This window comes from Corythoichthys intestinalis, chromosome 18 (assembly GCF_030265065.1).
Source record: "Corythoichthys intestinalis isolate RoL2023-P3 chromosome 18, ASM3026506v1, whole genome shotgun sequence".
In the NCBI taxonomy this organism is placed as follows: Eukaryota; Metazoa; Chordata; class Actinopteri; order Syngnathiformes; family Syngnathidae; genus Corythoichthys; species Corythoichthys intestinalis.
The window spans coordinates 44084141-44111031 of NC_080412.1; the positions used below are offsets into that span (position 1 = coordinate 44084141).

The 26891-nt window shown below is 41.8% G+C and overlaps 2 protein-coding genes across 2 annotated transcripts in view; one reads left to right on the plus strand and one right to left on the minus strand.

The window, feature by feature from the left end:
• Nucleotides 1–946, minus strand: part of LOC130906232 (unconventional myosin-Ic-like) — a 57791-nt gene extending 56845 nt beyond the window's left edge. The window contains exon 1 of the mRNA XM_057820323.1: nucleotides 776–946. The gene's annotated coding sequence lies outside the window, so the exon portion shown is untranslated. The remainder of the gene's footprint in view (nucleotides 1–775) is intronic.
• arhgap35b (Rho GTPase activating protein 35b) lies at nucleotides 856–26891 on the plus strand. The gene is made up of 7 exons (XM_057820320.1): nucleotides 856–1393; nucleotides 5850–9682; nucleotides 9767–9908; nucleotides 13791–13868; nucleotides 13951–14082; nucleotides 14275–14380; nucleotides 16310–26891. The coding sequence occupies exons 2-7, from the start codon at nucleotides 5963–5965 to the stop codon at nucleotides 16728–16730; spliced, it is 4599 nt and encodes a 1532-aa protein (XP_057676303.1). The 5' UTR covers nucleotides 856–1393; nucleotides 5850–5962; the 3' UTR covers nucleotides 16731–26891.

Here is a 26891-nt window from a genome sequence, read left to right on the forward strand (position 1 = left end):
AAAAAAGTAAACAAGCATTGCATTAGCAACAACGTTAGCTTAGCACGCTATACAGGTTCACTAAACATAAACAAAAAGCGTCTCATACAAAAAATATAACATTTTGCTTCCTAACATAATATGTACATTCTTTACAACAACCATACTTACGGACAAATCTTGTCCAAGGATCATATAAGCACAACATTACAACGTAGGCGTCAGCCCGAGACGTCGTGCAGCCATATTGAACTGGCAAGAAAACAATAAACTATGTCGCAAAGCGACCACAAGAGTTCACTGTTAGACAGCACAAAAAGCCTTGCTGTAAAACTTACCAAAAGGCAGAATATTGTCTGAGCGGGACATGTGCGTTAATTGCGTCAAATATTTTAACGTGATTAATTAAAAAAGTTAATTACCGCGCGTTAACGCGATAATTTTGACAGCCCTAATATATATATATGTATAAAAATTTAAAAAAAAATTTTTTTCAAACTGCATTTTTCCACCCAGAGTGAGGGGGCACACTTTAAAAATATTAAAGTGACATGGGCATCTTTGAGTAAACTTCGAGTAAAATTCAAGTATCTTGAGGCCAGGCTGAGTGTCCTCTTTTTTGGAAATCAAAATATGGTCACCCTGGCTTATGTATGCATTATGAACAAAGTGAGCGAGAACTTGAGACCTCCCTTTAAAAAACACACACACACACAAATCTGCGTTTTTAAGTGAAAATTAACTGATAAGTGTAACATAAAAAAAAGCGTACAAATGATCAGACAGTACACTGTACCTTGTTGAAATCCTCTGGAGGCTGACTTGGGAGTGACGCAGCCCGCATTGGTTAGCTCGGCTAGGCGTGCTGCAGTAGTGTGCGGGCGCCGCTGGGTGAGTCCCTCTCTCCGCCGCCTCTGCCTCCACTGCTCCGCTCTCCCGAAGAAAAGAAGAGGAGAGGAGGACTGACTGGGTCCGGGGAGGAGGAGGGCCCCCGCCACCGCCGCCATTATCCGAAAGCAGCCTCAAATCGCACTTTCACACACGCGATCGGCTCCTAAAAGCGGCAAGCGGACGCTCCCGAACGCCTCGTGAATGTTTTGTCGGAGACCCAAAGGCTGCCGAATTGCGAGCTAGCGGCCTGTTTTGCGTGAGGCGTGTGCGGCCGGCCCAGCTTTAAACGTGCACAACAATGGACACAATAATTGAGTGAAAACCAAGCAACGTGGTGAAGCCAGCGAGGCGAAAGCTTAGTAGGATTTCATTTCTGCACGCCGGGATTTTAACACAAGCAAAAAACGACACCGGATTGTTTTCTTTTGTGTTCGTATGTGTGGATATTTATCGCCTTTCCAGTGTTTTTCAATCGCAACGGCGAAAGGAGCAAGTGATGCCGAAGAGGAGAAAGCAAGCACGGGTAACTACAGTATCACCGCTTTATAACATAACCCAGGGCACGTGCACTCGGTAGAGATCGAAAAGGCTTTATGTAGGATGATACGCGTGCCTTTATGCGGTTGCACATCAGGCGGCTCGGTTGGGCTGCGGCAAGCTGGCCTGACAGATGCAGCAAGAGAAAGGGAGACGTGCGATGCTATGCACGCCCTCTTCTTATTTATGGCTTTTAGTTTGCCGGTGTGTTCCACACTAGACAGCTGGGTAAATAAAGCACCTTTTATACGGCACGCAAGCCCCGATTTCTTGAATGCGTCTGCAATCTCATTATGTGGCGTGGTCAGCCTCCCTGTGACTTCCCACCCTTTGCGCAAAATAGAGGAAAGCGATCGACACTAGTATGTAGCGTCAACAAATTGGATTATCAATCGATTCTTTTTGGATGAACCACCTCAAGTTGCATGTATTTCTTTCGGATGTCTAGCCTAGCCCAGCTGAGCAATATAGACTACTAATAGTTGCTTCTGAGCCTGCTAAATGTCCCCTCTTGATTGACTCCAATGAATTGTAAGGCCTCGTATTGCTTATTAGGGGTGAAAGCAACACTAAGTAACTTTTCAACCTTTATTAAATAGGGGTGTGACAAATAATGGAAATGGTTATATACAGGGGTGAAAGTGACTAGAATTTCTTGCCGGAACTCCCCGACGTGAAGGTCGCAACGGAGCCAGAAATGTTATTTATTTATTTTTTTCCCCATTTTTTTTGGGGGGGGGGTTTCAAACCTCTTAAACCACTGAAATGCAAAGAAAACTGTTTTAGCAGTTATTTCTATGACACGAAAACTGATTTTCATTCAAAATTGTATTTTTTCAATGATTATTCAATAACCCCAACCTTCATCTCCTAATTTTTATTTGCGCTCACATACTAAATGCCAAATCTCAATTTTAACTACTTAAGAACATAGGATATATATTAAAATTGAAGTTAATGCAAACATTTACATTTTTTAAAAATAATAAAGCTATAAGTAACATATTTCAGAAAAATAAGTACAAATGACTTATATTATGCAGAGTGAAATGGAATATATTTTGAAGATTGCGCAAACATAGACTTTTTAAAATCAATGGAAATGAATAAGTAGCCTCACGTAAATGAACAAACAAGTCCAAAGTGCACATTGACAGCTATGATGTTCTGAACCTCCCCATCAGAGCAAATAAAACTAAATATGATAAATAGGCCTCCTTAACTCTTTTGTTGCTCTTAAAGATTTGATCCATTTTAAGTTGCATTGCCCTTTTTTTGTCACATCAATTCAACAAGTTTTTTTTTTTTTTTTTGCTGTTCCAAAAAACATCTGCATTTGAACCAATCAGAGCTAACCATCTCTGCTAATCACATGTCAGTATGTCAGCCAATTGAACGGATAAATGAGTCCAGGCGTTTTGCTTTGCTGCGTGCATTCGCATTACGCTAGACAAGCACTTTATTATGCTTGTTGTTAACACTTGTGTATGTAAATCTGATGTTGGTAGATTGTTTTCTTCTTGGAGCTGAAATGCATGTGTGGCAGCTTAGCATATATATATATATTTTTTACATAGCGTTTTGACAGTTGCTGTCATATTTTCGGAATCAAAGCACCGTGTAGCGGAACAGCATTCCGGCCCTGAATCTTCTACCGGAACTGCATTCCTGACCGTTCTGGCCCACTTTCATCCCTGGTTATATATCGTTAGGGCTGTCAAAATTATCGCATTAACGGGCGGTGATTAATTTTTTAAATTAATCACGTTAAAATTAGGGCTGTCAAACGATTAAAATTTTTAATCAAGTTAATCACAGCTTAAGAATTAATCGTAAATAATCACAATAAAAAAAACATCTATAAAATGTGCCATATTTTTCTGTAAATGGAAAGGTAAGACACAAAACGGATATATACATTCAACATAATGTCTATACAGTGCCCTCCATAATTATTGGCACCCCAGAAAAAGATGTGTTTTTTTAGCTTCTAATAATTTTTAAAAATTCAAATAATATGGGACCTTAATGGAGAAAAAAGAGAAAAATCCAACCTTCAATACAAGTGCATTCATTCAGTGGGGAAAAATCCCACATAAAGAAAAAATTATTTGACATCAAATAATGTGTGTCACAATTATTAGCACCGCTGGTGTTAATACTTTGTACAACCCCCTTTTGCCAACAAAACAAGATCTGGGGACTGGGATGGCCATGGGAGGAGCTTGATTTTGTGTCTGGTGAACCATTTCTGTGTAGATTTGGCCATATGTTTAGGGTCATTGTCTTGCTGAAAGACCCAGTGATGACCCATCTTCAGCTTTCGGGCAGAGGGCAACAGATTTTGAATCAAAATGTCCTGGTATTTCAAAGCATTCATGATGCCATGCACCCTAACAAGGTTCCCAGGGCCTTTGGAAGCGGAAGCATCACTGACCCATCCCCATACTTCACAGACCAAGCTCAATCTTGGTCTCACACAAAAATGCTTTTGTCAGATTGAGCTTTTTGGCAACAAACGCTCTTAGTGGGTCTGGCGTGCCACGAAAGATGCGCACGCTGAAAAGCACCTCATACACACTGTGAAGTATGGGGGTGGGTCAGTGATGCTGTAGGGCTGTTTCGCTTTCAAAGGCCCTGGGAACCTTGTTAGGGTGCAAAATCAAATAAGTTACCTTAAATTTGAAGCTGTTGAGGCAATATTAAAAAAATGCTTTTCATAATCTGCGTGCTTTAAAAAAAAGTATATCGGCCTCAAAGGTCAATTTTTTTTCCAGCAACAAAACTGTCAAAAAAATTGCATTGTTTTGATTATTTAATATGTGTACATACTGTCGTATTGAATCGATCGAAAGCCTTTGTAATGATTCTTTCCAGACTTTGTAATATCAACAAATATTAGATCTTATTTTCATTAAATTGGTTATCAGATGTGTTACCTTACTGAAATTCTAAATATTATACAGTGGGGCAAATAAGTATTTAGTCAACCACTAATTGTGCAAGTTCTCCCACTTGAAAATATTACAGAGGCCTGTAATTGTCAACATGGTTAAACCTCAACCATGAGGTACAGAATGTGGAAAAAACCCAGAAAATCACATTGTTTTATTTTTTAAAAAAAGAATATTTGCAAATCATGGTGGAAAATAAGTATTTGGTCAATACCAAAAGTTCATCTCAATACTTTGTTATGTACCCTTTGTTGGCAATAACGGAGGCCAAACATTTTCTGTAACTCTTCACAAGCTTTTCACACACTGTTGCTGGTATTTTGGCCCATTCCTCCATGCAGATCTCCTCTAGAGCAGTGATGTTTTGGGGCTGTCGTTGGGCAAAACGGACTTTCAACTCCCTCCGCAGATTTTCTATGGGGTTGAGACCTTGAGACTGGCTAGGCCACTCCAGGACCTTGAAATGCTTCTTACAAAGCCACTCCTTTGTTGCCCTGGCTGTGTGTTTGGGATCATTGTCATGCTGAAAGACCCAGCCACGTCTCATCTTCAATGCCCTTGCTGATGGAAAATTTTCACTCAAAATCTCTCGATACATGGCTCCATTCATTCTTTCCTTTACACAGATCAGTCGTCCTGGTCCCTTTACAGAAAAACTGCCCCAAAGAATGATGTTTCCACCCCCATGCTTCACAGTGGGTATGGTGCAATTCAGTGTTCTTTTTCCTCCAAACAAGAGAACCTGTGTTTCGACCAAAAAGTTCTATTTTGGTTTCATCTGAGCATAACACATTCTCCCAGTCCTCTTCTGGATCATCCAAATGCTCTCTAGAGAACCGCAGACGGGCCTGGACGTGTACTTTCTTCAGCAAGGGGACACGTCTGGCAGTGCAGGATTTGAGTCCCTGGCGGTGCATTGTGTTATTGATAGTAGCCTTTGTTACTGTGGTCCCAGCTCTCTGTAGGTCATTCACTAGGCCCCCCCGTGTGGTTCTGCGATGTTTGCTCACCGTTCTTGTTATCATTTTAACAGGTGAGGAGGGAGTTGAAAGTCCGTGTTGCCCAACGACAGCCCCAAAACATCACTGCTCTAGAGGAGATCTGCATGGAGGAATGGGCCAAAATACCAGCAACAGTGTATGAAAAGCTTGTGAGGAGTTACAGAAAACATTTGGCCTCCGTTATTGCCAACAAAGGGTACATAACAAAGGACTGAGATGAACTTTTGGTATAGACCAAATACTTATTTTCCACCCTGATTTGCAAATAAATTCTTTAAAAATCAAACAATGTGATTTTCTGTTTTTTTTTTCCACATTCTCTCTCTCATGGTTGAGGTTTACCCATGTTGACAATTACAGTCCTCTCTAATATTTTCAAGTGGGAGAACTAGCACAATTAGTGGTTGACTAAATACTTATTTGTCCCACTGTAAATGTTTGTCCATTTAAGAAAGCTAAAGCTGCTTTTTGTGTCTTTATTTTACAGGACCTGACTGTCAAACGAACTAAAATTTAAGCCCTTTACCAACTATATGGACAAACCTTCAAGCCAACATTTTACACAGTGCCTGTCTAAAACAGGATGATCGTCGGTAGATTATGATGGCGAAAAAGCAAGATGTCCGGTCCCCCATTTACAACCTCATTGTGGTGGGATTGTCGGGTACGGAGAAAGAGAAAGGACAATGCGGGGTCGGAAAGTCCTGTCTGTGTAATCGGTATGTCCGGCCGAGCGCGGACGACTTCTACTTAGACCACACGTCGGTTTTGAGCACCAGTGACTTTGGTGGTCGAGTGGTCAACAATGATCACTTTCTGTTTTGGGGTGAGGTCTCGCGGCTTCTGGAGGAAGGGCCAGAGTGTCGAATGCATGTCGTGGAGCAAACTGAATTCATCGACGACCAGACATTTCAGCCGCATCGTAGCACCGCTATGCAGCCCTACATCAAACGGGCAGCCGCCACCAAGTTGGCATCGGCAGAGAAGCTCATGTACTTCTGCACCGATCAGCTGGGCCTGGAGCAAGACTTTGAACAAAAGCAAATGCCCGAGGGCAAACTGCAGGTTGACGGTTTCCTGCTCTGTGTCGATGTCAGCCGGGGTATGAACCGCAATTTCGATGACCAGCTGAAATTTGTCACCAACATTTACGGTCAGCTGAGCAAGACCAAGAAACCCATTGTGTTAGTGCTCACCAAGTGTGATGAAGGCGTCGAACGCTACATCAAAGACGCGCATACCTTTGCCATCACTAAAAAGAGCCTACCTGTCGTCGAGACGTCTGCTCGTTCAAACATAAACGTGGACCTCGCCTTCCTCACATTGGTTCAGCTTATCGATAAAAGCAGAGGGAAGCCTAAAATCATCCCCTATTTCGAAGCACTAAAGCTTCAGAGTCAGCAGATAGCTTCCGCCAAGGATCGCTATGAATGGTTAATCAACCGGATAGTGAAGAATCATAATGAAACCTGGCTCAACACCAGTCGACGCATGAACACCTCACCAGAATACAAAGAGTATGTTTTCTTGGAGGGAACTGCTAAATGCAAGAAGCTATTTCAACAGCATGTTTACCGTCTGAAGCAGGAACATATCGAGCGGCGGCGTAAAATCTACCTGAGCACACTCCCTCTTGCACTTAGTTCTTTGGTGCCGGACCTGGATGAAATAGATCAGCTTAGCTGGTCTGGCGTGCAGAAGGTTCTCGAGTCCAAGCAGCACTTTGCCCATTGGTTTGTTGTTCTGGAGGACTCTCCCTGGGAGGATACGTCTCACATTGACAACATGGAGGACGAGCGGATCCCGTCAGACCTTCTGGAGACGGATGAAGCGGAGGAATTATTCAATGCTCACCTGGAGCATTTACGTAACGAGTGCAGACGCGCAGAGATGAGGCTCGAGTTTAAACACAAGCTTTCCTCTTCTCCCTTCGTCACACCCGGTAGACCTTGGGAGGAGGCCCGTAGCTTCATCATGAATGAAGAGTTCTACCAATGGCTTGAGGAACCTGAGTATTTAGAACTTTACAACCGTCATCAAAAAGAGATCATCGACCGCGCTAAAGAAGATTTTCAGGAGTTGTTGCTGGAGTACTCTGAGCTTTTTTACGAGCTCGAAGTGGACGCCAAACCGAGTAAGGAGAAGATGGGGGCGATTCAGGAAGTGTTGGTGGAGGAGCAAAGGTTCAAGGTGCTGCAAAAGCTTCCAGCTGAAAGAGACGCTCTAGTATTGAAGCATATCCATTTTGTATATCACCCTACTAAGGAGACCTGCCCGAGCAGTCCCCACTGTGGAGACTCAAAGATTGAACAGCTCCTGGCATCTCGTTTCCCGACATGTTATCCCTTTTTTGATGTGAAAGCTCATTTCGGGGATACGAAGGCTGACAGAATCAATCTTGTCATACTGGGGAAAGATGGACTGGCCAGAGAATTTGCCAATGAGATTAGGGCTCTCTGCACAAATGATGACTGGTATGTATTAGACGGGAAGATGTACGAGCTGACGCTGCGGCCCATTGAGGGAAATGTGCGTCTTCCTGTAAATTCTTTCCACACTCCGACATTCACCCCTCACGGATGTCTGTGTCTGTATAATTCGAAAGAGTCCCTCTCCTATGTGATTGAAAGCCTTGAGCGTCTCAGGGAATCAACCTTAGGTCGAAGGGACAGCCAGTTAGCGCAGCTGCCAACATCTCTGCTCCTAGTCACCAAAAGAGGCGTAGGGTCCTATGTGGATGTGGGTGGAGAAACTGCCTTAAACCTAATAACACAGGGACAGCAAGTTGCAAGGAGATTGCAGTGTAGCTTCTTAGATCCTGCCTCTCCCGGTGTCGGCTACGGTCATAACGTCAGCGAGTCGCAAATTAACCAAGTGCTAAGGGGCCTTCTGGATACTCGGAGGAGTACATCTTTTAGTAGCAGTTCCCCTCCGCTCCTTCCTGAGCCCCCGGGTTTGAGGGAGTCTCCCCATCAGCCAGCCCCAGAGGCAGATCTTCGCATTGTCATGTGTTTAATGTGTGGAGACACCTACGACATTGAACAGCTGCTGTCCCCCTTCCTGATGCATCAGCACTGCAGGCCCATGTCCAACAGCGGCACCTCCGTATTACTAGAGCAGACTGTTGCTGGACATAAGCTGGCGATAGAGCTATCCGTTCTCTCGTATCACGCCTCCTTCACTTTACGGAAGAGCAGGCTTGTACACGGCTACTTTGCTGTGTACTCGGTCTCCCGAAAAGCATCCCTGGAGACGCTGTGCGCGTTCTTATGTGAGGTTCAGGACATCATCCCAGTGCAGCTGTTGGCAGTAGGCGACAGCCAAGCCGAGCTGACAGAGAGCGACTACGCTCGGGAGCAGCAGATCCAAGGAGAAGAACTGGCGCACGAGATCGAAGGCCGTTTCAACAGTGTGGTTTGCGGATCCGGGGGTGTCGTCGGAGGCCTGCACAGGATAGAGATGTTCCATCCCTTCCTCATGGAGGTGGTAGAGAAGCGCAACATTGTGGAAGCCACGCACATGTACGATAATGTCGCCGAAGCGTGCACCAATGAAAACGTGTACTCCCCGCGCTGTAGTTCTCCCAGCCCTGTCACCATGTTCCTGGATTCAGAAGATGACGTCGAGCCTTCGCCTCCATACTACGACGGCACTCTAACGTCTCACCACGGGGGGTTCAACCTCCCCGACTTGGACTCTGGTGATATCTCTCTTATCTCTGACATCAGAGACCTGGAAAGCAAATTGAACAACAAGGTTCCTCCGCACGTCAGAGTTAAACCTGGCGTCACTTTCGACTTCCGAAAGGTCAGCCGAAACCCATACATGGACACGGTTGGTCACCGGCGGTCCCTACCGTCCGCTGTTACCTGGGTACCCGGGGGCGACGTGGGCTACGACCCCTCAGACTACGCGGAACCGATGGACGCCGTTTGCAAGCCCCGCCCCAGCAACGACGAGATCATCTACTCTGTGCCGCATGACAGCACGCAAGGAAAGATCATCACCATCCGCAACTCCAACAGGATGCACTCCAATGGCAACGGCTCTGACAGTGAAGCGGACAGCAGCTCTCTGGAGAGAAGGAGGAAATTCTCTGCGGTGGGCGTGAAGCCCCGGCTGTACCGCGACCGCTCCAAGCGGCTCGGCAAATTCAGCAGCTTCCGCACCAGCTTCATAGGCAGCGACGACGAGATGGGAGCGCTCCACAAGTCCAAGGAAGACGACTTCGGGACACTGAAAGGTGAAAGTCTGGTTATCGAGGAGAATGAAGACCCCAAAAAGAGGAACATCCTGAAGAGTTTGCGACGAACAGCCAAGGTCTGAGCGGTTTATGTTGCCAGGTATTGTCTGCTGCTGAAAAATTTACGTTTCAATTCATCTCTGTGTTTGTTTTGCTCTCAGAAATCAAGATCGAAGCCCCGTCCTGCGATCCCCAAGCCCATGGAAAGCAACTATTTTGGGGTCCCATTAGCCAATGTGGTGTCCCTAGACAGACCTATTCCACTCTTCATTGAGAAGTGTGTTCGCTTCATTGAGACTACAGGTAGGAACTTATCTTTGTCATTCCTGTATTTACTTAAGTCGCTTCATTAGGTAAACATGCATAATCCAACGGGTACAACACAAACACAATTAAAATGGTGTAAGTCACTGGACAAGGCTGGTAAATGCAAATGGTTAGTAAACATTACGCTTGTATAAAAATGAGATATTTAGCAAGTACCGTCATTTTCAAATCATAAGCCGCTACTTTTTTCCCTCATTTTGAATCCTGCAGTTTGTAGTGCCGTGTGGCTTATTTGTTGATTTATTTGAGTTAATAGGAAACACTATATTTGTAAGCGGCGTCTGCCATAAGACCGTCATAATTATGACATGACACTATCATGGGCATGAATGAATGCTTATGACATCTGGCAAACTATGTCACAAACTCCATTTATGTCCAGCTCGGATCTTTTACATCCATTTAAAAGTCAGATAATTTGCCAGACTTATGACAGTCTTATGGCGCCACTGTTGAATAAAGTGTTAGCAAATACCGAAACTAGCAATTAATGAAACAACTGGAACAGTAACTGAAAAAATAATTAGCACAGAACATGAATTTTGGATGGCACGGTGGCTGAGTGGTTAGCACGTCTGCCTCACAGTTCTAAGATCAAGGGTTCAATCCCGGGCTTCGGCCTTCCTGTGTGGAGTTTGCATGTTCTCCCCGTGCCTGCGTGGGTTTCCTCCGGGAACTCCGGTTTCCTCCCACATCCCAAAAACATGCTTGGTAGGCTGATTGAACACTCTAAATTGTCCGTAGGTATGAGTGTGTGCGTGAATGGTTGTATGTCTCCTTGTGCCCTGCAATTGGCTGGCAACCAGTTCAGGGTGTCCCCTGCCTACTGCCCCGAGTTAGCTGGGATAGGCTCCAGCACCTCCGCGACCCTCGTGAGGAAAAGCGGCATGGAAAATGAATGAATGAATGAATGAACATGAATTTTGATTGTTATTTACATCTGTAGCGCTGCAATGCATGCTAGGAGGCATTTTGGACTACAACAGTGTTGACAGCAAAGGTTCACAGTCTCCCCCAAAGTAGCAGTGATGGCCAAATGAGGCTTCTTGAAGCAATAAGCTTTGCAGCCAACTGGTTTAAAGCTTCATGGTAGTTCATTTTGTCTTATGACAGTCGTATGATGCCGCTGTCACATAAAGTGTTACCAAATAAATAACTAGCGTCTCAGATGTGACTAGAAAAAAAATTCACTGCTTTCACTCAAAAAACCTCTGAGAAAATGTCATTACACTTGATAACACACATCACTTAAAATTTGGTGTTTTTCCCACGTTTCAATTGAAATTCCGTTCGTTTCAAGCTCTTTAGTTTTAGTTACGTTTTAAAGTGCTTGTGACACGAAAAAGCATGTTTATTTCATAATACACGCGGTATTTTATGCTCCTGAATGATATGGACCGCTTGGATGTGTGTGGAAGCGATCGCTATATTTATTTAGTTTTTTGAAACCCGCGCCAGGAAAATGAGTGACTTCCGGCTTCGGTCTCGCATTGAGGAGGAGGGCGCTGTGACGTGTACGGTAGAAGACGTCCTCTTCACGCTACAGTGTACTGTTGTGTATGAGGACGAAGGATTCAGCTGATTTTGCGGATTAATACTTTTATTTTTTGCATCACGCCAGCCAAACGGCTGCAGAAAAATCATTCTGTATGCGGGAGACGCGTATGCGCCTTTTTGGAGTTTCAAAAGGTTCCCATTCACCGTGGATATTTACTGTGGGACCATTGGACTTACAAGGAAGTGAGTAAACATCTTGTTTTGTATTATGTCAAATACGAATACAGCGATTACAAAGTAAACACTATAAAATTCCTTTAAATAAAGGACTACTTACGTTTGATCATTGATAGGCATGTAAAAAGCTATCCTCACGCTCATTAGCAGTTAGCTGTTAGCACGTTAGCTACACAACAATTCCAGCCACCCTCCTCCAGGGAACGAACTGTAAATTGCTCTCCGCCGGGCGGTTTGCCGATCCGCAAAGAAACTCGACAACCGGGTCGTCATGTCAAATAATCCAGGCTAGTTATGTGTGATTTTCCACTTCGAAGACTTTGAAACATCACTCGGTTCGGGTTAGCATGTCGGCTAGCTGTCACTCCTTCTGGTCTGTTTACATTCTCCGAAGCCGGGGAAGGGAAATGACATATGTCCGATTTAGGTGTCATAAAATATCGTTCGGCAGGTGTGACAGTAAAGGTAAAGTCGACTGTTTTGACCATTATGGAGTAATTTTGCCATGTCGTCTTGAATAAATGGATTTTTATTATTTTATATTCCATTTAGCACAAGTTATTTGTCATGACCATGCCATTTATTTAGCAATTGGGGAAAGTACTTGGGTAAAAAGAATATCCTGTAAAAATATTGAAGTAAAGAGACAGAAACAATGACATTTTGCCGCTCTCTTCGTCGCGTTTTCCTCATTGTGAATAGTTCCCCCTCGACGGGCTGACTGGTCCTTCTCAAGCCATTTATATAGCTATTGGGGAAAAATACTTGGATAAAAAGAATATCCTGTAAAAATATTGAAGTAAAGAGACAGAAACAATGACATTTTGCCGCTCTCTTCGTCGCGTTTTCCTCATTGTGAATAGTTCCCCCTCGACGGGCTGACTGGTCCTTCTCAAGCCATTTATATAGCTATTGGGGAAAATACTTGGATAAAAAGAATATCCTGTAAAAATATTGGGAGTAGAGAGACTGAAACAATGACATTTTGCAGCTCTTTTCGTCTCGTTTTCCTCGTTCTGAACAATTCCCCCTCAATGGGCTGAATAGTAAAACCGATGAGCCTAGTCTACCGCTGACGTCATCCACCTGTTGGGGACGCTAAAGCCCTATAATTGTAGGCGTGGCTAACCGGCAGATTAAAAGACTAATTTCTCGTCATCTGCGCTTTGCTAAATTGTTGTATATGGTCGAATCGTCTCAAAATATGATTCTAATTCACATAATAATGCCATTTAAGACTTTTTTTCTGGTGTCGTATGCTCTTTAAGGTTAGGTCTGAATTGTTGGTTCTGGTAGGATTTGAGTTTTTGCAGTGTATAAAATAAATGTATGATATCCGCTGTATTGAAGCACATTTGGCACCAGTGCTACTTGGTGTTTTATCCATCAATGGCTACTGAGCCAAAATTGACAGTTAGCTTTATTATGTTTTATTTTACACCCTCATCACTCTACAGCGCTGTGTTTTTACAGATCAAATAAAGCCTGTATGAAAGACACGTTAACCAGACATCGACATTAGTCATAATCAAAAGAAACCTAGCCCTCTGGAGGGCTAACGTGACGTTAGCAAGGTACAGTAACGTTAATCTTATTTATTAGCGCTACGATGACTTAATTTTACCTTGTAGCTTTTTTGCTTTTGGATAAACGGGGCGCCTTCAGTGGACCAGGGGTTAGGCGGGCGGGTCGAGCGATGGCGCCCGACCTGGGTTTTGGGGGCGGGCAGGGCTCGTGTTATGCAAGCTCTGTCTTACAGTTAATACATGAAACAGTGTTCACCTTGTCTCCAGCTTGAAATGCTCCCACGCTTGTGAAATTTTCTGCTTTTTCTTGGTGCCTTTCTCTTCGCTTTTGCTGGCTTCTTTGTCGTTACCGCAATATGAATGCATGGTTGAAATCAAATATATCCGCTGCCTCTCCCTTCTTCCTCTACGCACGTTGTGCCACATTAAAAGTGGTCCGGTCAAAACCCATGCTTGGAGCTGGCAAAATTAAACGATTCCTCGAGGTGGAGAAAATGCCTTGATCAATTTTTAAAATCTAGTTACTTGAATTATTCAAGTAATCGTTTCAGCTCTAATTCTAATGTTTTTTGTTTTTTCATTTCCCTGGTTTGCTCAGGTCTGAACACAGAAGGCTTGTACCGTGTAAGTGGGAACAAGTCGGAGATGGAAAGCATGCAGAGGCAGTTTGAACAAGGTTAGTCACCAAAGCTAAGTTAAGTTCACTTCCAAAGACCCAGTTCATCTTTCTCTTCTTAACCACTTCTGTCATTATGCAGACCATGGATTAGACCTGGTGGAGAAAGACTTCTCCATAAACACTGTGGCCGGAGCCCTGAAGAGCTTCTTTTCCGAGCTGCCTGAGCCCCTGGTGCCTTGTGCTCTGCAGGTGGACCTACTGGATGCTTTCAGTAAGCAAACACTGCTGGGCAGGGAGGGTCTCCACTCCAAGATAAATGATTCCTGGAGAGGGTGGGACAGCTTTTACCATTTTATTTTCCCGTGTGTTGAAGCTGATGATTTCAAAGGTGTCTTGAAAACAAATGAATGCTGCAAATGTCTTAAAGCAGGTTTTAAATTGTAATTGTTTGCTGTGAATGCAGAAATCACTGACAGAGAACAGCGGCTGTACACCATGAAGGATGTCCTGAGGAGGTTCCCCAGGGAGAATTACGATGCCTTCAAATACGTCGTGAGCCACTTGCACAAGTACGTTTCCAAAGAGTTATTTATGAGATTAGTAAATTTACAGTGGGGCAAATAAGTATTTAGTCAATCACCAATTGTGCAAGTTCTCCTACTTGAAAAGATTAGAGAGGCCTGTAATTGTCAACATGGGTAAACCTCAATCATAAGAGACAGAATGTGGAAAAAAAAACAGAAAAACAAAACAAAATCACATTATTTGATTTTTAAAGAATTTATTTCCAAATTATGGTGGAAAATAAGTATTTGGTCACCTACAAACAAGCAAGATTTCTGACTGTCAAAGTGGTCTAACTTCTTGTAACGAGGCTCCACTCGTTACCTGTATTAATGGCACCTGTTTTAACTCATTATCAGTATAAAAGACACCTGTCCACAAATTCAGTCAGTCACACTCCAAAATCCACTATGGCCAAGACCAAAGAGCTGTCAAAGGACACCAGAAACAAAATTGTAGACCTGCACAAGGCTGGGAAGACTGAATCTGCAATAGGTGAAACGCTTGGTGTAAAGAAATCAACTGTGGGAGCAATTATTAGAAAATGGAAGACATACAAGTCCACTTATAATCTCCCTCGATCTGGGGCTCCATGCAAGATCTCACCCCATGGTGTCAAAATGATAAGAGCAAAAATCCCAGAACCACACGGGGGGACCTAGTGAATGACCTACAGAGAGCTGGGACCACAGTAACATAAGTTACTATAAGTAACACAATGCACCGCCAGGGACTCAAATCCTACACTGCCAGACGTGTCCCCCAGCTGAAGAAAGTACACGTCCAGGCCCGTCTGCGGTTCGCTAGAGAGCATTTGGATGATCCAGAAGAGGACTGGGAGAATGTGTTATGGTCAGATGAAACCAAAATAGAACTTTTTGGTAGAAACACAGGTTCTCGTATTTGGAGGAGTAAGACTACTGAATTGCATCCGAAGAACACCATACCCACTGTGAAGCATGGGGCTGGAAACATCATGCTTTGGGGCTGTTTTTCTGCAAAGGGACCAGGACGACTGATCTGTGTAAAGGAAAGAATGAATAGGGCCATGTATGGAGAGATTTTGAGTGAAAATTTCCTTCCATCAGCGAGGGCATCGAAGATGAGACGTGGCTTGGTCTTTCAGCATGACAATGATCCCAAACACACAGCCAGGGCAACAAAGGAGTGGCTTTGTAAGAAGCATTTCAAGGTCCTGGAGTGGCCTAGCCAGTCTCCAGATCTCAACCCCGTAGAAAATCTGTGGAGGGAGTTGAAAGTCCGTGTTGCCCAACGACAGCCCCAAAACATCACTGCTCTAGAGGAGATCTGCGTGGAGGAATGGGCCAAAATACCAGCAACAGTGTGTGAAAAGCTTGTGAAGAGTCACAGAAAACGTTTGGCCTCCGTTATTGCCAACAAAGGGTACATAACAAAGTATTGAGATGAACTTTTGGTATTGACCAAATACTTATTTTCCACCATGATTTGCATACAAATTCTTTAAAAATCAAACAATGTGATTTTCTGTTTTTTTTTTCTCCACATTCTGTCTCTCGTGGTTAAGGTTTACCCATGTTGACAATTACAGGCCTCTCTAATATTTTCAAGTGGGAGAACTTGCACAATTAGTGGTTGACTAAATACTTATTTGCCCCACTGTAAGCCAACCCTTCAAACTTGTTAATGGACCTGTCGCAAAACTACATCCACAAATGTCCGACACCTAGCCGTGGACTTTCATAGGAACATAATGTGGTCGTGACTTAAAACATCTTTTTTTTTCTAAGCGTAAAATTGCAAAAACCCAATGATTTAATGCTTTGCGTGAGGTACCAGTAATTCCGACACCAGGTACCATGAAAGATTGGGGGGAGGAATAGTCATCATCATTTCTCGCACATTGTACGATTAGGTTAAGACTTGTGAGTTAGTTCCACCTGCATGTTTGTCAGGGTGAGCCAGCTGAGCAGGCTGAACCTGATGACCAGCGAGAACTTGTCCATCTGCTTCTGGCCGACGCTCATGCGACCGGACTTCACCACCATGGACGCCCTGACGGCCACGCGCACCTACCAGACAATCATCGAGATCTTCATCCACCAGTGTGCATTCTTCTTCTACAACCAGCCGCTCATCGACTCTCCCACGGGCCTCGGGGGGCTTCCGGCTTCTCCCACCACCACCTTGGGCGGAAGCTCGGCCTACTCTTGCTACCGCTCGTCTCCGCCGCACACGGGCGCGCACTTCAGCCCCCTTCAGCAGCAGTCGCCGCCCAACACCCCCCAGTCACCTCTACAGTCCCTGCCACCCTCCTTGCACCAGCATGCCCACCCTCACCCGCACCTCTCCCCTGCTGAACAGGAGACACTGTGAGACAACCAAACCGTGCGTGCCCAGAATGCCCCCCTCGACGCCATCTCACAATTATGGTGGGTGGGGGGAGTGCTCCCGACCTCACGCTGGTGTGTTTGAGGGTCATCTGGAAGCAAGAAACGTGGCCACATTGTTTTAACTTTTATTTTTCCTCATGAAGTACTGCCACTGGATTTGTTGACTCTGTCCTCGTCGGGGGAATTTTGCGCCCTCTAGTGGCTGCATTGGGAGGGGACTCATTTCAATGGTAAGAGGTAGGGGCGTACACATCCAGGGATGCACTTTAATGTTTTAGTTTTTTCTTTTTTTTGACATACTTGTGTTTTTAATGGGGTACTACACCAAAAGCATTTAAAAAAAGAACAATACCACAATTTATTTTTTCAAACAGATGTGCATGTTGCTAGCGGTCTCAGCAATACAATTGTATACATTGTAATGTGTTCTATTGGTTAGCATAAAAAATCTTACTCTTGGTTCAAACTATGGTACTTTTTGTTCATATTTGGTTAGTAGTTATACCTGAAACCAACATTTATTGATATATTTTTAAAAAAATTTTATCTCCGGTTCAGAGGTGGGTAGTAATGCGTATATTTAGTCCGTTACATTTACTTTAACTTTTTGAGAAAAACGTACTTCTTAGTTTTACCACGCAATACTTTTTACTTGAGTAGATTTGTGTAGAGGAAAAAGTACCCTTATTCCACTACTTTGGGCAACAATAGTCGTTACATTTTTCGTCTTTATATTGACTCATTTTTTGCCAATGATGCCGACAGTGGCTGTCTCAGTTTCACTAATGCAGGGGTCTGCAACCCGTGCAAACGGCTCTTTTAACCCGCTGATGCGGCTCAGTATTATATTGAATAAATGATTATGCGTTTCAAATTTATTCTGGCGCTTGTGAGATTTAAGTAAGAATTTTACCTTCCTTTTAATAGGCAGATCAGGACAGACTCTCTGTTTTGTGTGTTTGTTAACAGAACACTTACGATTGAATTCACCCACTATGTAAAGTTCTGGTTGCCCACCAGAAGGTGTACCCCCAAATCGTTGCACCATTTACAGGAGCAAAGACTTGTGGGTACACTTTCCAAATTAGAATCACGACCTCACTTAGTTCACTCATTTAGCTTATTAATTCACCAACTATGTAAAGTCATGGTTACCACTCAGAATGTGTACCCAAAAGTCTTTGTGCAATTCACAGGCGCAAAGCATACTAAAAGGAGTCAAATATGCAGCACAGAATACACATATACGTATGTATGTGTATATATATTTTAGGGCTGTAGCTATTGATTATTTTAGTAGTCGATTAATCGATGAACTACTTAATTTGAATAATCGAGTAATCTGATCAGGAACATGAAAAATTAAAATACCTGAGCTGGGCCTCAAACTGTATAAATGTGTTTTTTTTTTTTAATGAGGATCTATATACAACAAAAGAACAATTGGCTAACTTACATCGCAAAAGTCCGCTAGCTTAAATGCTGTAAAATGCAAACATTAAAAAAAAAAAATTTTTTTTAAACAATGTTCTTAAGAAATGGTTCAGACACATATTCCCACAAAAAAAAAAAAAAAAACTGCTAAACATACGTATAAACTAAATTACGAATGCATTGTAAAAAACATTAGCTCAAACAAAAAAGTAGCTTATATTGGTCTTAGCAGGGAGCAGAAAAATTTAATTTGAATCTTTTTTTCCTAATCGAATACTCGAGTTAATCGATTAATTGTTGCAGCACTATATATTACATATATATATAAAATATTCGAATTAAATTCTATTGCTTCGAGTATTTGTTCAATTAGTGGCGTTGTAATGGTTTATTTTGAAAGTGTTTGCATTTAGTTTTATTGATTAGGGCGGATACACTGCCCTTATGTCTGCCTCTTTTAGCCGTTTTTTGTGGGAATGTGTCTGAACCATTTGTTAAGACCATTGTTTAAAAAAAAAAAAAAAAGCATTTTATAGCATTTAAGCTAGCAGACTTTTGCTATTTAAGTTAGCCAATTGTTCTTTTGTTGTACATAAATCCTCATTTTTTTAAATATCGTTTGAGGCTCAGCTCAGGTTATTTTAATTTTTCATGTTCCTTATCCGATTATTCGAACTCCCTAGTTCATCGATTAATCGACTACTAAAATAATCGATAGCTGCAGCCCTTATATATAAAATCGTGCTGATGTAATTATTTCAAATGTCTACAGTATATGTATGTACGGCTCTAGTGATGTCTTTTCTGTTGAAACGGGGTCAAAATTGCTCTGAGTGTTGAAGGTTGCCGACCCCTGCACTAATGAGACGTCGCAACAATAACCAAATGACTCCATTTTACCAATCGGAGGTAACAATGTTTTTTTCTCCACTAGAGGGCACTCATGCTCCTTGGATGCGTGATGGTTCATAGTGTTGTTCTGGTCTGAATTTGATTTTTGTGTCATCTATTTGGCCTAATATGGTCATTAATAATAGTAACAGGTCATATAAATGAATATGTGCTGAAGAAAAAATGTACCATTATTTAAAAAAACAAAAAACAAAACAAAAAAAAAAAAAACTGGCATTTTAAGCAGTTACTCACAATGTTACTCATTACTTGACTATTCTTTTCAACTATTTTTTTTTTTACTTGTACTTGAGTAATGTTTGGATGACCGCCTTTACTTCAATTTGAGTAATATTATTTAGAAGTAACACTACTCTTACTTGAGTAAAATATTCAGCTACTCTACCCACCTCTGCTACTGTTGCCATGGAAATGCAATGTCTGCTGTCAAAGTCCTAAGATGATAAAGCATGTACTTCTTCATAAGTGTGCCAAATTTTAGAAGAAAAATATTGACGCATTCCCGAGTTAGAGCAAAATTTGTAAATAAAGGCGTCGACCTGTGATATCATAAACTACAATGTTTACTATTTATTGCTGAGATCTAGCAACATTGTCATTAAAAAAAGGAAAAGATTGTGACACTGCTTTCATTTTCAATGCTGGTGGTGTTGTACCCTCTTAATTTTGACAGCTCAGCCATACCCATTGCCTGTACATAACAGAGCTCTGGCAGATCAAACCTTGTTTACATAGAATTTGTATTTTTTTTTTTTTTTTATATCCACATACTTCTCTGAAGCACTTTTTTGATAGTGTAGCGTTACATTTTATTTGTCCACATTGCTCGTTCGGTGATCGAGTCTGGCGACGAGATCTCCTAACGTTAAAACGTTCACTGGTTGGATTAACCTGTTCCTCACTCATCCGGCCAAGTGAAGTATAGTTCTAGGCTTTGTCCTCTTTCAAACTGTTGTTCAATTAAAGGGGAAGTTCAGATTTTTTTTTACAATAGGCTTAATGTTCGAGTTAGCGGGAGTTTTATTCGTCATTGGAGTTGATTTCAACAAATTCCGTGTAGTTTGTTAGTTATTTGTTAGTTTCAAGGCTCCGGAGTCGCTAAGCTAGCGGGAGTCAATGGGACGATCTTAGCATGCTAATAAAAAGCAACATATGCCACGCATGAAAATCAACGATGACTCATGCAATCAATAGTGTTGGCTAGGTTTTCAGGATAAAGTTATTAAAACTTATTGCATGTCAAAAATTGTGGTATGAAGAGCAACATTTGTAATCCAGCAGCTCTCCAGGAAGCAGGGCGGAGTGATATCACATAGTTTTTTTCATCGTTGAATTTTTCATGTCCTAGCCAGTGGAAACTTTCCTATGCCCATTTACTCTGTTTCCACAATCCCTAAATGCAAATTTCTTCATTTTGCCATCCTTCAGTCAACACAGCAGACTGTTGCTGCATTCAAGGAGGGTGGGAAGTCGTAGTTTCCAACATCCGACCTGCAGTAGTCGCGAAATCTAAAAAAAAGTACCCAGATATCACGAGTTGCTTCTATCAGATGTCGCTCAACAAAATGGCGCCGCCCGTTAAAAAAAGCACACCATCAATAGTAAAACTAAAGAAGGCAGTTTTACAGTGTGTGCTATTTACCTCGGCCGTCGTTTTTCCCTCCACTATTTGATCGCTTACGAGAAGGCGGGTTTGCTACAGGTCAAAATGGCTTTTAATGGCCAAAATAAAAAAACTTTTCACATCAGCCATCTTTTCTGTGTACATTTGCTTGGAAAGCTATACGAGGTCGCAACTGGTACCAGCCGAGTGGGACAAGTCAGACTTCCGCGAATGCATCGTGAGCACAAGTGGCTGAAGCACTCTATATTGTGTTCGCATGATGCATTTTTTAAAAAATCGTCCCGCAAAATGGAATGAATGACTGCAGTTTGCTATGACATTATTTTGGCCGCGTGGGTACTTCGAATTTATTTGACTATCTTAGATCTGTTAATGTTGTTTTATATTGGCATGCTAATATTGTACCGTTGACTTGCGCTAGCTTAGCCACTCCGGAGCCCTGAAACTAACAAATAACTGACAAGCTGCCCAGAATTTGTTGAAATCGACTCCAGCGACTACCGTAATTTTCGGACTATAATCTATAAAGCTTTGCAGTCAATTGGTTCAAAGCTTCATGTGGTTTATGACGATCTTATACCACCACTGTCAAATTAGTGTTACCAAATACCATAACTAGCAATTAATCAAACAACTGGAACAGTAACTGAAGAAATAATTAGCACGGAACAAGAGTTTTGATTTTTACTTACATTTGTAGCGCTGCAATACATGCTAGGAGGCATGTTGGACGACAACAGTGTTGGCAGCAAAGGTTGACTGTCTCCCCCAAAGGGACAGTGATGGCCAAATGAAGCTTCATGGTGGTTCATTTGGTCTTATGATAGTCTTATAGCACCACTGTTGAATTAGTGTTACCAGATACCATAACTAGCAATTAATCAAACGGCTGTAACAGTAACTGAAGAAATAATTAGCACAGAACATGAATTTTGATTGTTACTTACATCTGTTGCACTGCAATGCATGCTAGGAGGCATGCTGGACAAAAAGAGTCTTGACAGCAGGTGGTAGTAGAGGTTGACTGTCTACCCCAAACTAGCAATGATGGCCAAATGAAGCTTCTTGAGGCAATGAATGGTGGTTCACTCAGTCTTATGACAGTCTTATAGCGCCACTGTCAAATTACTGTTACTAGATACCGTAACTAGCAATTAATCAAACATCTGGAACAGTAACTGAAGAAATAATTAGCACAGAACATGAATTTTGATTGTTATTTACATGTAGCACTGCAATGCATGCTAGGAGGCATGTTTGACAAAAACAATGTCTACACCAGGTGGCAGCTAAGGTTGACTGTCTCTCCCAAAGGGGAAATGATGGCCAAATGAAGCTTTGCACTCAATCGGTCCAAAACTTCATGGTGGTTCATTTGGTCTTATGACAGTCTTATAGCGCCACTGTCAAATTAGTAGAGCTGAGAATCTTTGGGCACCTAACGATTCGATTACGATTACGATTCAGATGGTCCGATTCGATTCTAAAACGATTATTGATGCATTTTTGTAAAATATTTTGTACATTTGTTCCAAAATTGTTCAAAAATACTCTCAGGCTAAACCAAACTACTATTTCAGTATCAAGTTAACATATAGCAGTAAACAAATATACAAAAATAACAGTAAATAAAAAACTCCAGTCCCCATTCTGTATCAGCAGGTTTAAACTACATTCAATTAATTTAATGTTGTGAATCAACCGTTAAAGTTGTTAAAATTACTCCCGTTAACCCATAATTTCCCTTTTGTCAACTTTCGACATGTGAAAATTTTAAAACTATTTTAAAGATAGATTCAAGTCAATATTTTACCGATTTAGGAGTATTTTAGATAAAAAGTTAATTAGGTTTGCTTGGAAGGTTCGCTACAACAGCCTTGCAGAGAAGTGTACTGCTTTAAGATGGCGGCCGTTTACTACGTCTGCATCTAGCTTTTTGTAGATGTGCTACAAACGCTACCGCTACCGTAGTGCATCTAGTCTTATATAAATGATATCTACCGTAACATTATATGGATGACGTACTTTTATAGCAGCTTCAGGTATGTTGTTGTGTTTTTTTATCTCGAGGCATGAGTTGAGCTAGAGCCGTGAGTTGAGCATTGGCATTACCCGAGGGGCCGGGTAATGAGAAGCATGATGTTTAGTTACTCTCGCTCTGTTGCTCATTGACCGCGCGGCGCGCTGAGTGTGTTGTACTTCCGCTTTACTTGGCATATTTCAATAATCGGAATTTGGATGTTTGTGAATCGTTCTCGAAACTTCCACGGCCGAATCGCGAATAATCTAAGAATCGGAAATTTTGCACACCTCTACAAATTAGTGTTACCAGATACCATAACTAGCAATTAATAAAACAAATGGAACAGTAACTGATGAAATATTTAGCACAGAACATGAATTTTGGTTGTTATTTGCATCTGTAGCGATGCAATGCATGCTACGAGGCATGTTTGACAAAAACAGTGTCGACACCAGGTAGCAGCTGAGTGTCTCCCCTAAGGGAGCAGTGATAGCTAAATGAAGCCTCTTGAAGCAATGAAGCTTCATGGTGGTTCATTTGGTCTTATGACAGTCTTATGATGCTGCTGTCAAATAAAGTGTTACCGATCAATATCTTTTGTTGTTAATATCCCATAACACAGGAAGAACAACTGCGGCTTATAGTCCAGTGCGGCTTATCTATGAACACATGTCGTTTTCGGGTCAAATTTGGTGGGTAGCGGCTCATAGTCCGAAAATTACGGTAACTCGAAGATTAAGCCTAATGTCAAAAATTTTGAACTTCCCTTTTAAGTTGGATTTGATACTGCATCGACGGCGACAGACGTCCATTCTGACTCCATGTGACTCTTCATCCTTTCTGCTGTGAATTTAGTTGGTCACTAAATACACATTCATTTCCAAATGGATTGGACATCTATCACCGTCAATGACAGCCAAGGAGTTTGAATATAGATCAAGTGAAGAATTGCAGCCATATCTGATCAACACACTTGAAACATCACCAATCTATAATGTTCCCTCCAGTTTACTGCAAATACTGCTTCAACAATATGAAAGGATGCGCGGACTGCGTCGCCACATGTGAAGTACTTTATCATTCATTGTTGATGAAGATGAATGTTTTTTTTGTTTTTTTACCCATAAATTTTACAAGTTAAAGCTCTGCGTTTCCTACAGGGAAAGTGTGTTCAATCACTGGATTTTTTTTCCTGACTGTTCTACTGGATCCAAAACCCACAATGCTGTTTAAATAGTCATCCATTTTAAAGTAGTTGCTCGTACAACTGCAATTAAAGTGACTGTGTGATTGTTTGTAGGCTGGGGAAGGACACCAGTGAAGTCAACGGTAGGAAACATTTGTGTGTATTTGGATTGAAATTCCATTTTTACCATTTTTTGTGAAGGGTTGAAGGCCACTTAGTGCATGATTTAAAAACACACTAAGGGAGAGGGATGAAAGCCTCTCTCCCACTCTTTCAAAATATAAATTTAGTCCAAGGACCGAGCAAATGCTTCAAAAGAAATAGCTTATGTACTGCGCATCAAGAGGGAAAAAAAAAACCTTGAAATTTGTCTGACTGAGCAAATAGTGAAGATGAAGGCCTTATGTGAACTGTATGATAGTTAATAAATTAAATCTTGTAAAATTGTCTTCAGTGTTTTCACTAACGTGTTGCTAAGTAACGCCTAATTGTAATTTGATTACCATCTTTCTTTCAGTAACGACCGAGATAGCAGACAGACGTTGAAAAGATGTTGAATCAACATTTCGCTGTCAATCTTAGGGGCAGTTAACATGGCGACTCTGCGACACGAAGACGCAATGACTGTGTTGCGGAGTTGCCTCGCGTCATAAGCGGATTTTAAGGGGGGGGCGGGCCCTCCTGGTGGCCGAAAAGTATCATTGCATGAAATTGACTTTCTTATAGGGATGTCCCGATCCAGGTTTTTGCACTTCTGATCCGATACCGATATTGTTTTGCGCTTCCGATCCGATACTGGCCGATACCGATACCGGCCTATCCGAGCATGTATTAAAGTTTAAAGTTATTTAGCCTACTTACTTAGTTGTCAGACTCATGTTAAAAAGGGTTTTATTACTCTTGATAACAACTAGCCATCTGAATTAGCTGAATTTGAATAACACAATGGTCGGTAACAAGAAACTGACCTGTTTATTCAGTGATAAACACAAAACATTATAAATAACAAACAGAAATGGCATATTCAGTCAGTAAAACATGCAAATAATATTGTAAACTGTCTTAAAAAAGCAAAACGCACAAACAACCTTCGTGGTAAAAAAAACTATTAACTCTGCATCAATTCTCTGCTCTTGAACAACTGTACCAAGGCTTTAAAAAAAATGAAGGTGTGCCATAAAATGCGGACCGGATTTTAGGGAAACCAAAGCAAAAACTGGAATTGATTATGTAAATCAGTGCGCTACTGGACTGGAAACAACTGGATCCGGAGTCTGGATCGGAATTTTTCCGTGTCAGCCGATCTGATATTGATGCGCATTTTTTTGCACATATCGGCGGTCGATCCGATCCAAATATCGGATCGGGACAACCCTACTTTCCTATATATACAGAAGTTGTGAAGCAATAAAACTGTAACAAAAATGAATGAAATAAACAAAAAAAATTTTATAATGCGTCAAAATTATTTTTCGAGCAGATCATGTGACTAGAACCTTAGACGGTCATTTGCTTTGCATATAATTACAAAAAATATATATTTTTCAAAGGATTTTTTTATTTGGTCCTAGCCAAAATGTGGCCCAAACACAAATCAACATTACTTCAAATTAAAAAAAATTGCTTCAATCAAAAAAAAAAAAAAATTCAACCAAAAATAAATAGCTTCCACATGCATTTTTTTGTAGTTTCAAATTTATTTTTGCATTCAAACACATTTTATTTTTGATTGAAAATATGTATTTTGATTGAAGCAACTTTTTGTTATTGAAGCAACTTTTTTTTTGATTGAATAAGACACAAATCTACCTCTATATGGCTCCGCCCAGGGGATACCATTTTTGACAGGGGTAACTACATTGGCACGACACCGGTGGGGGTACCATATTCAATGGAGGAGGATCTTGGCCTAAGCAGCCTGATTTAGAATTCCATTCAAGAATTAGCGTAAACAAAAAAACTGTCATTGTCAACTTATCATTATAAATATTCTTGTAAGTTAATTTTATTGCAAACACTGCGTTTCGGGGTCTTCAACATGTTGTGCCCCCCCCGCCCCAAAGTCAAACTATGCCTCACGTGCATATAGAGCAGGGCGGTAAACCGAAAATTTACCGTAACCGAAATTCTTCACGATGACCGACGTAATTTTGACCATGTCGGTAAATTCGGTAAATTAATAAAACAAGAAAATAGTCTTTTCATCCGGCTTTGACTCTGTGTTGTTCGTCTATGTTCATTCCCCTTTAAGAAAACAGTCAATGTGCTTACATAGAGAGTCACGTGATCATCGGGAAGCCAATCAAACAGAAGCCTGGTAAGCTAACGCTAGCAGCTAACGCTACAAGCAAAACGTGATGGAGTGTGGCTTAAGGGAGGTTCGCCACACTCTCACCCGACATTTAGTAGATTCTTGGTGGCATCCAGACGGGCTTTCACCCGCTGTCCTCCCTTGTTCTCACGATTTCCGGAGATGTTGCTTTCAGTACTTTCTACTGGTAGCCAGGCCACAGGCTAACGCTAGCGGCCGCTAGCGGCTAACGCTACAAATGAACGTGATGGAGTCGGATAGCGGCTCTAACCTTGTCGAAACGGCTGAACTTAATGAGTGGATTGGGCACGGACTGCATCCAGCAATTACTATGTCGCGTTATTTTGTATCTTTCTGTGTGTGATTTCTCAGATAGCTTTTGTGATGGTAAAGCATTCAGCTTAAAGCACAATCCAACGGTGAATATGACAGAGAAATGGCCCCAGCTATTTTTCTGTATGTGCTTAATTCTCTGTCATTATTGCTATCATAAAATCTTAAGTGTTTCATTTGCAGAAGATCAATATAGCTTTAATGTGTGTCTGTCTGTCTGTTTGGGGGTTCATGTATGCGTGAATTTATTAAAAAATGCACTGGGGGGGAAAAAAACCCTGAAACCATAAAGTAAACACTTGTATTGAATAATTATGTCAC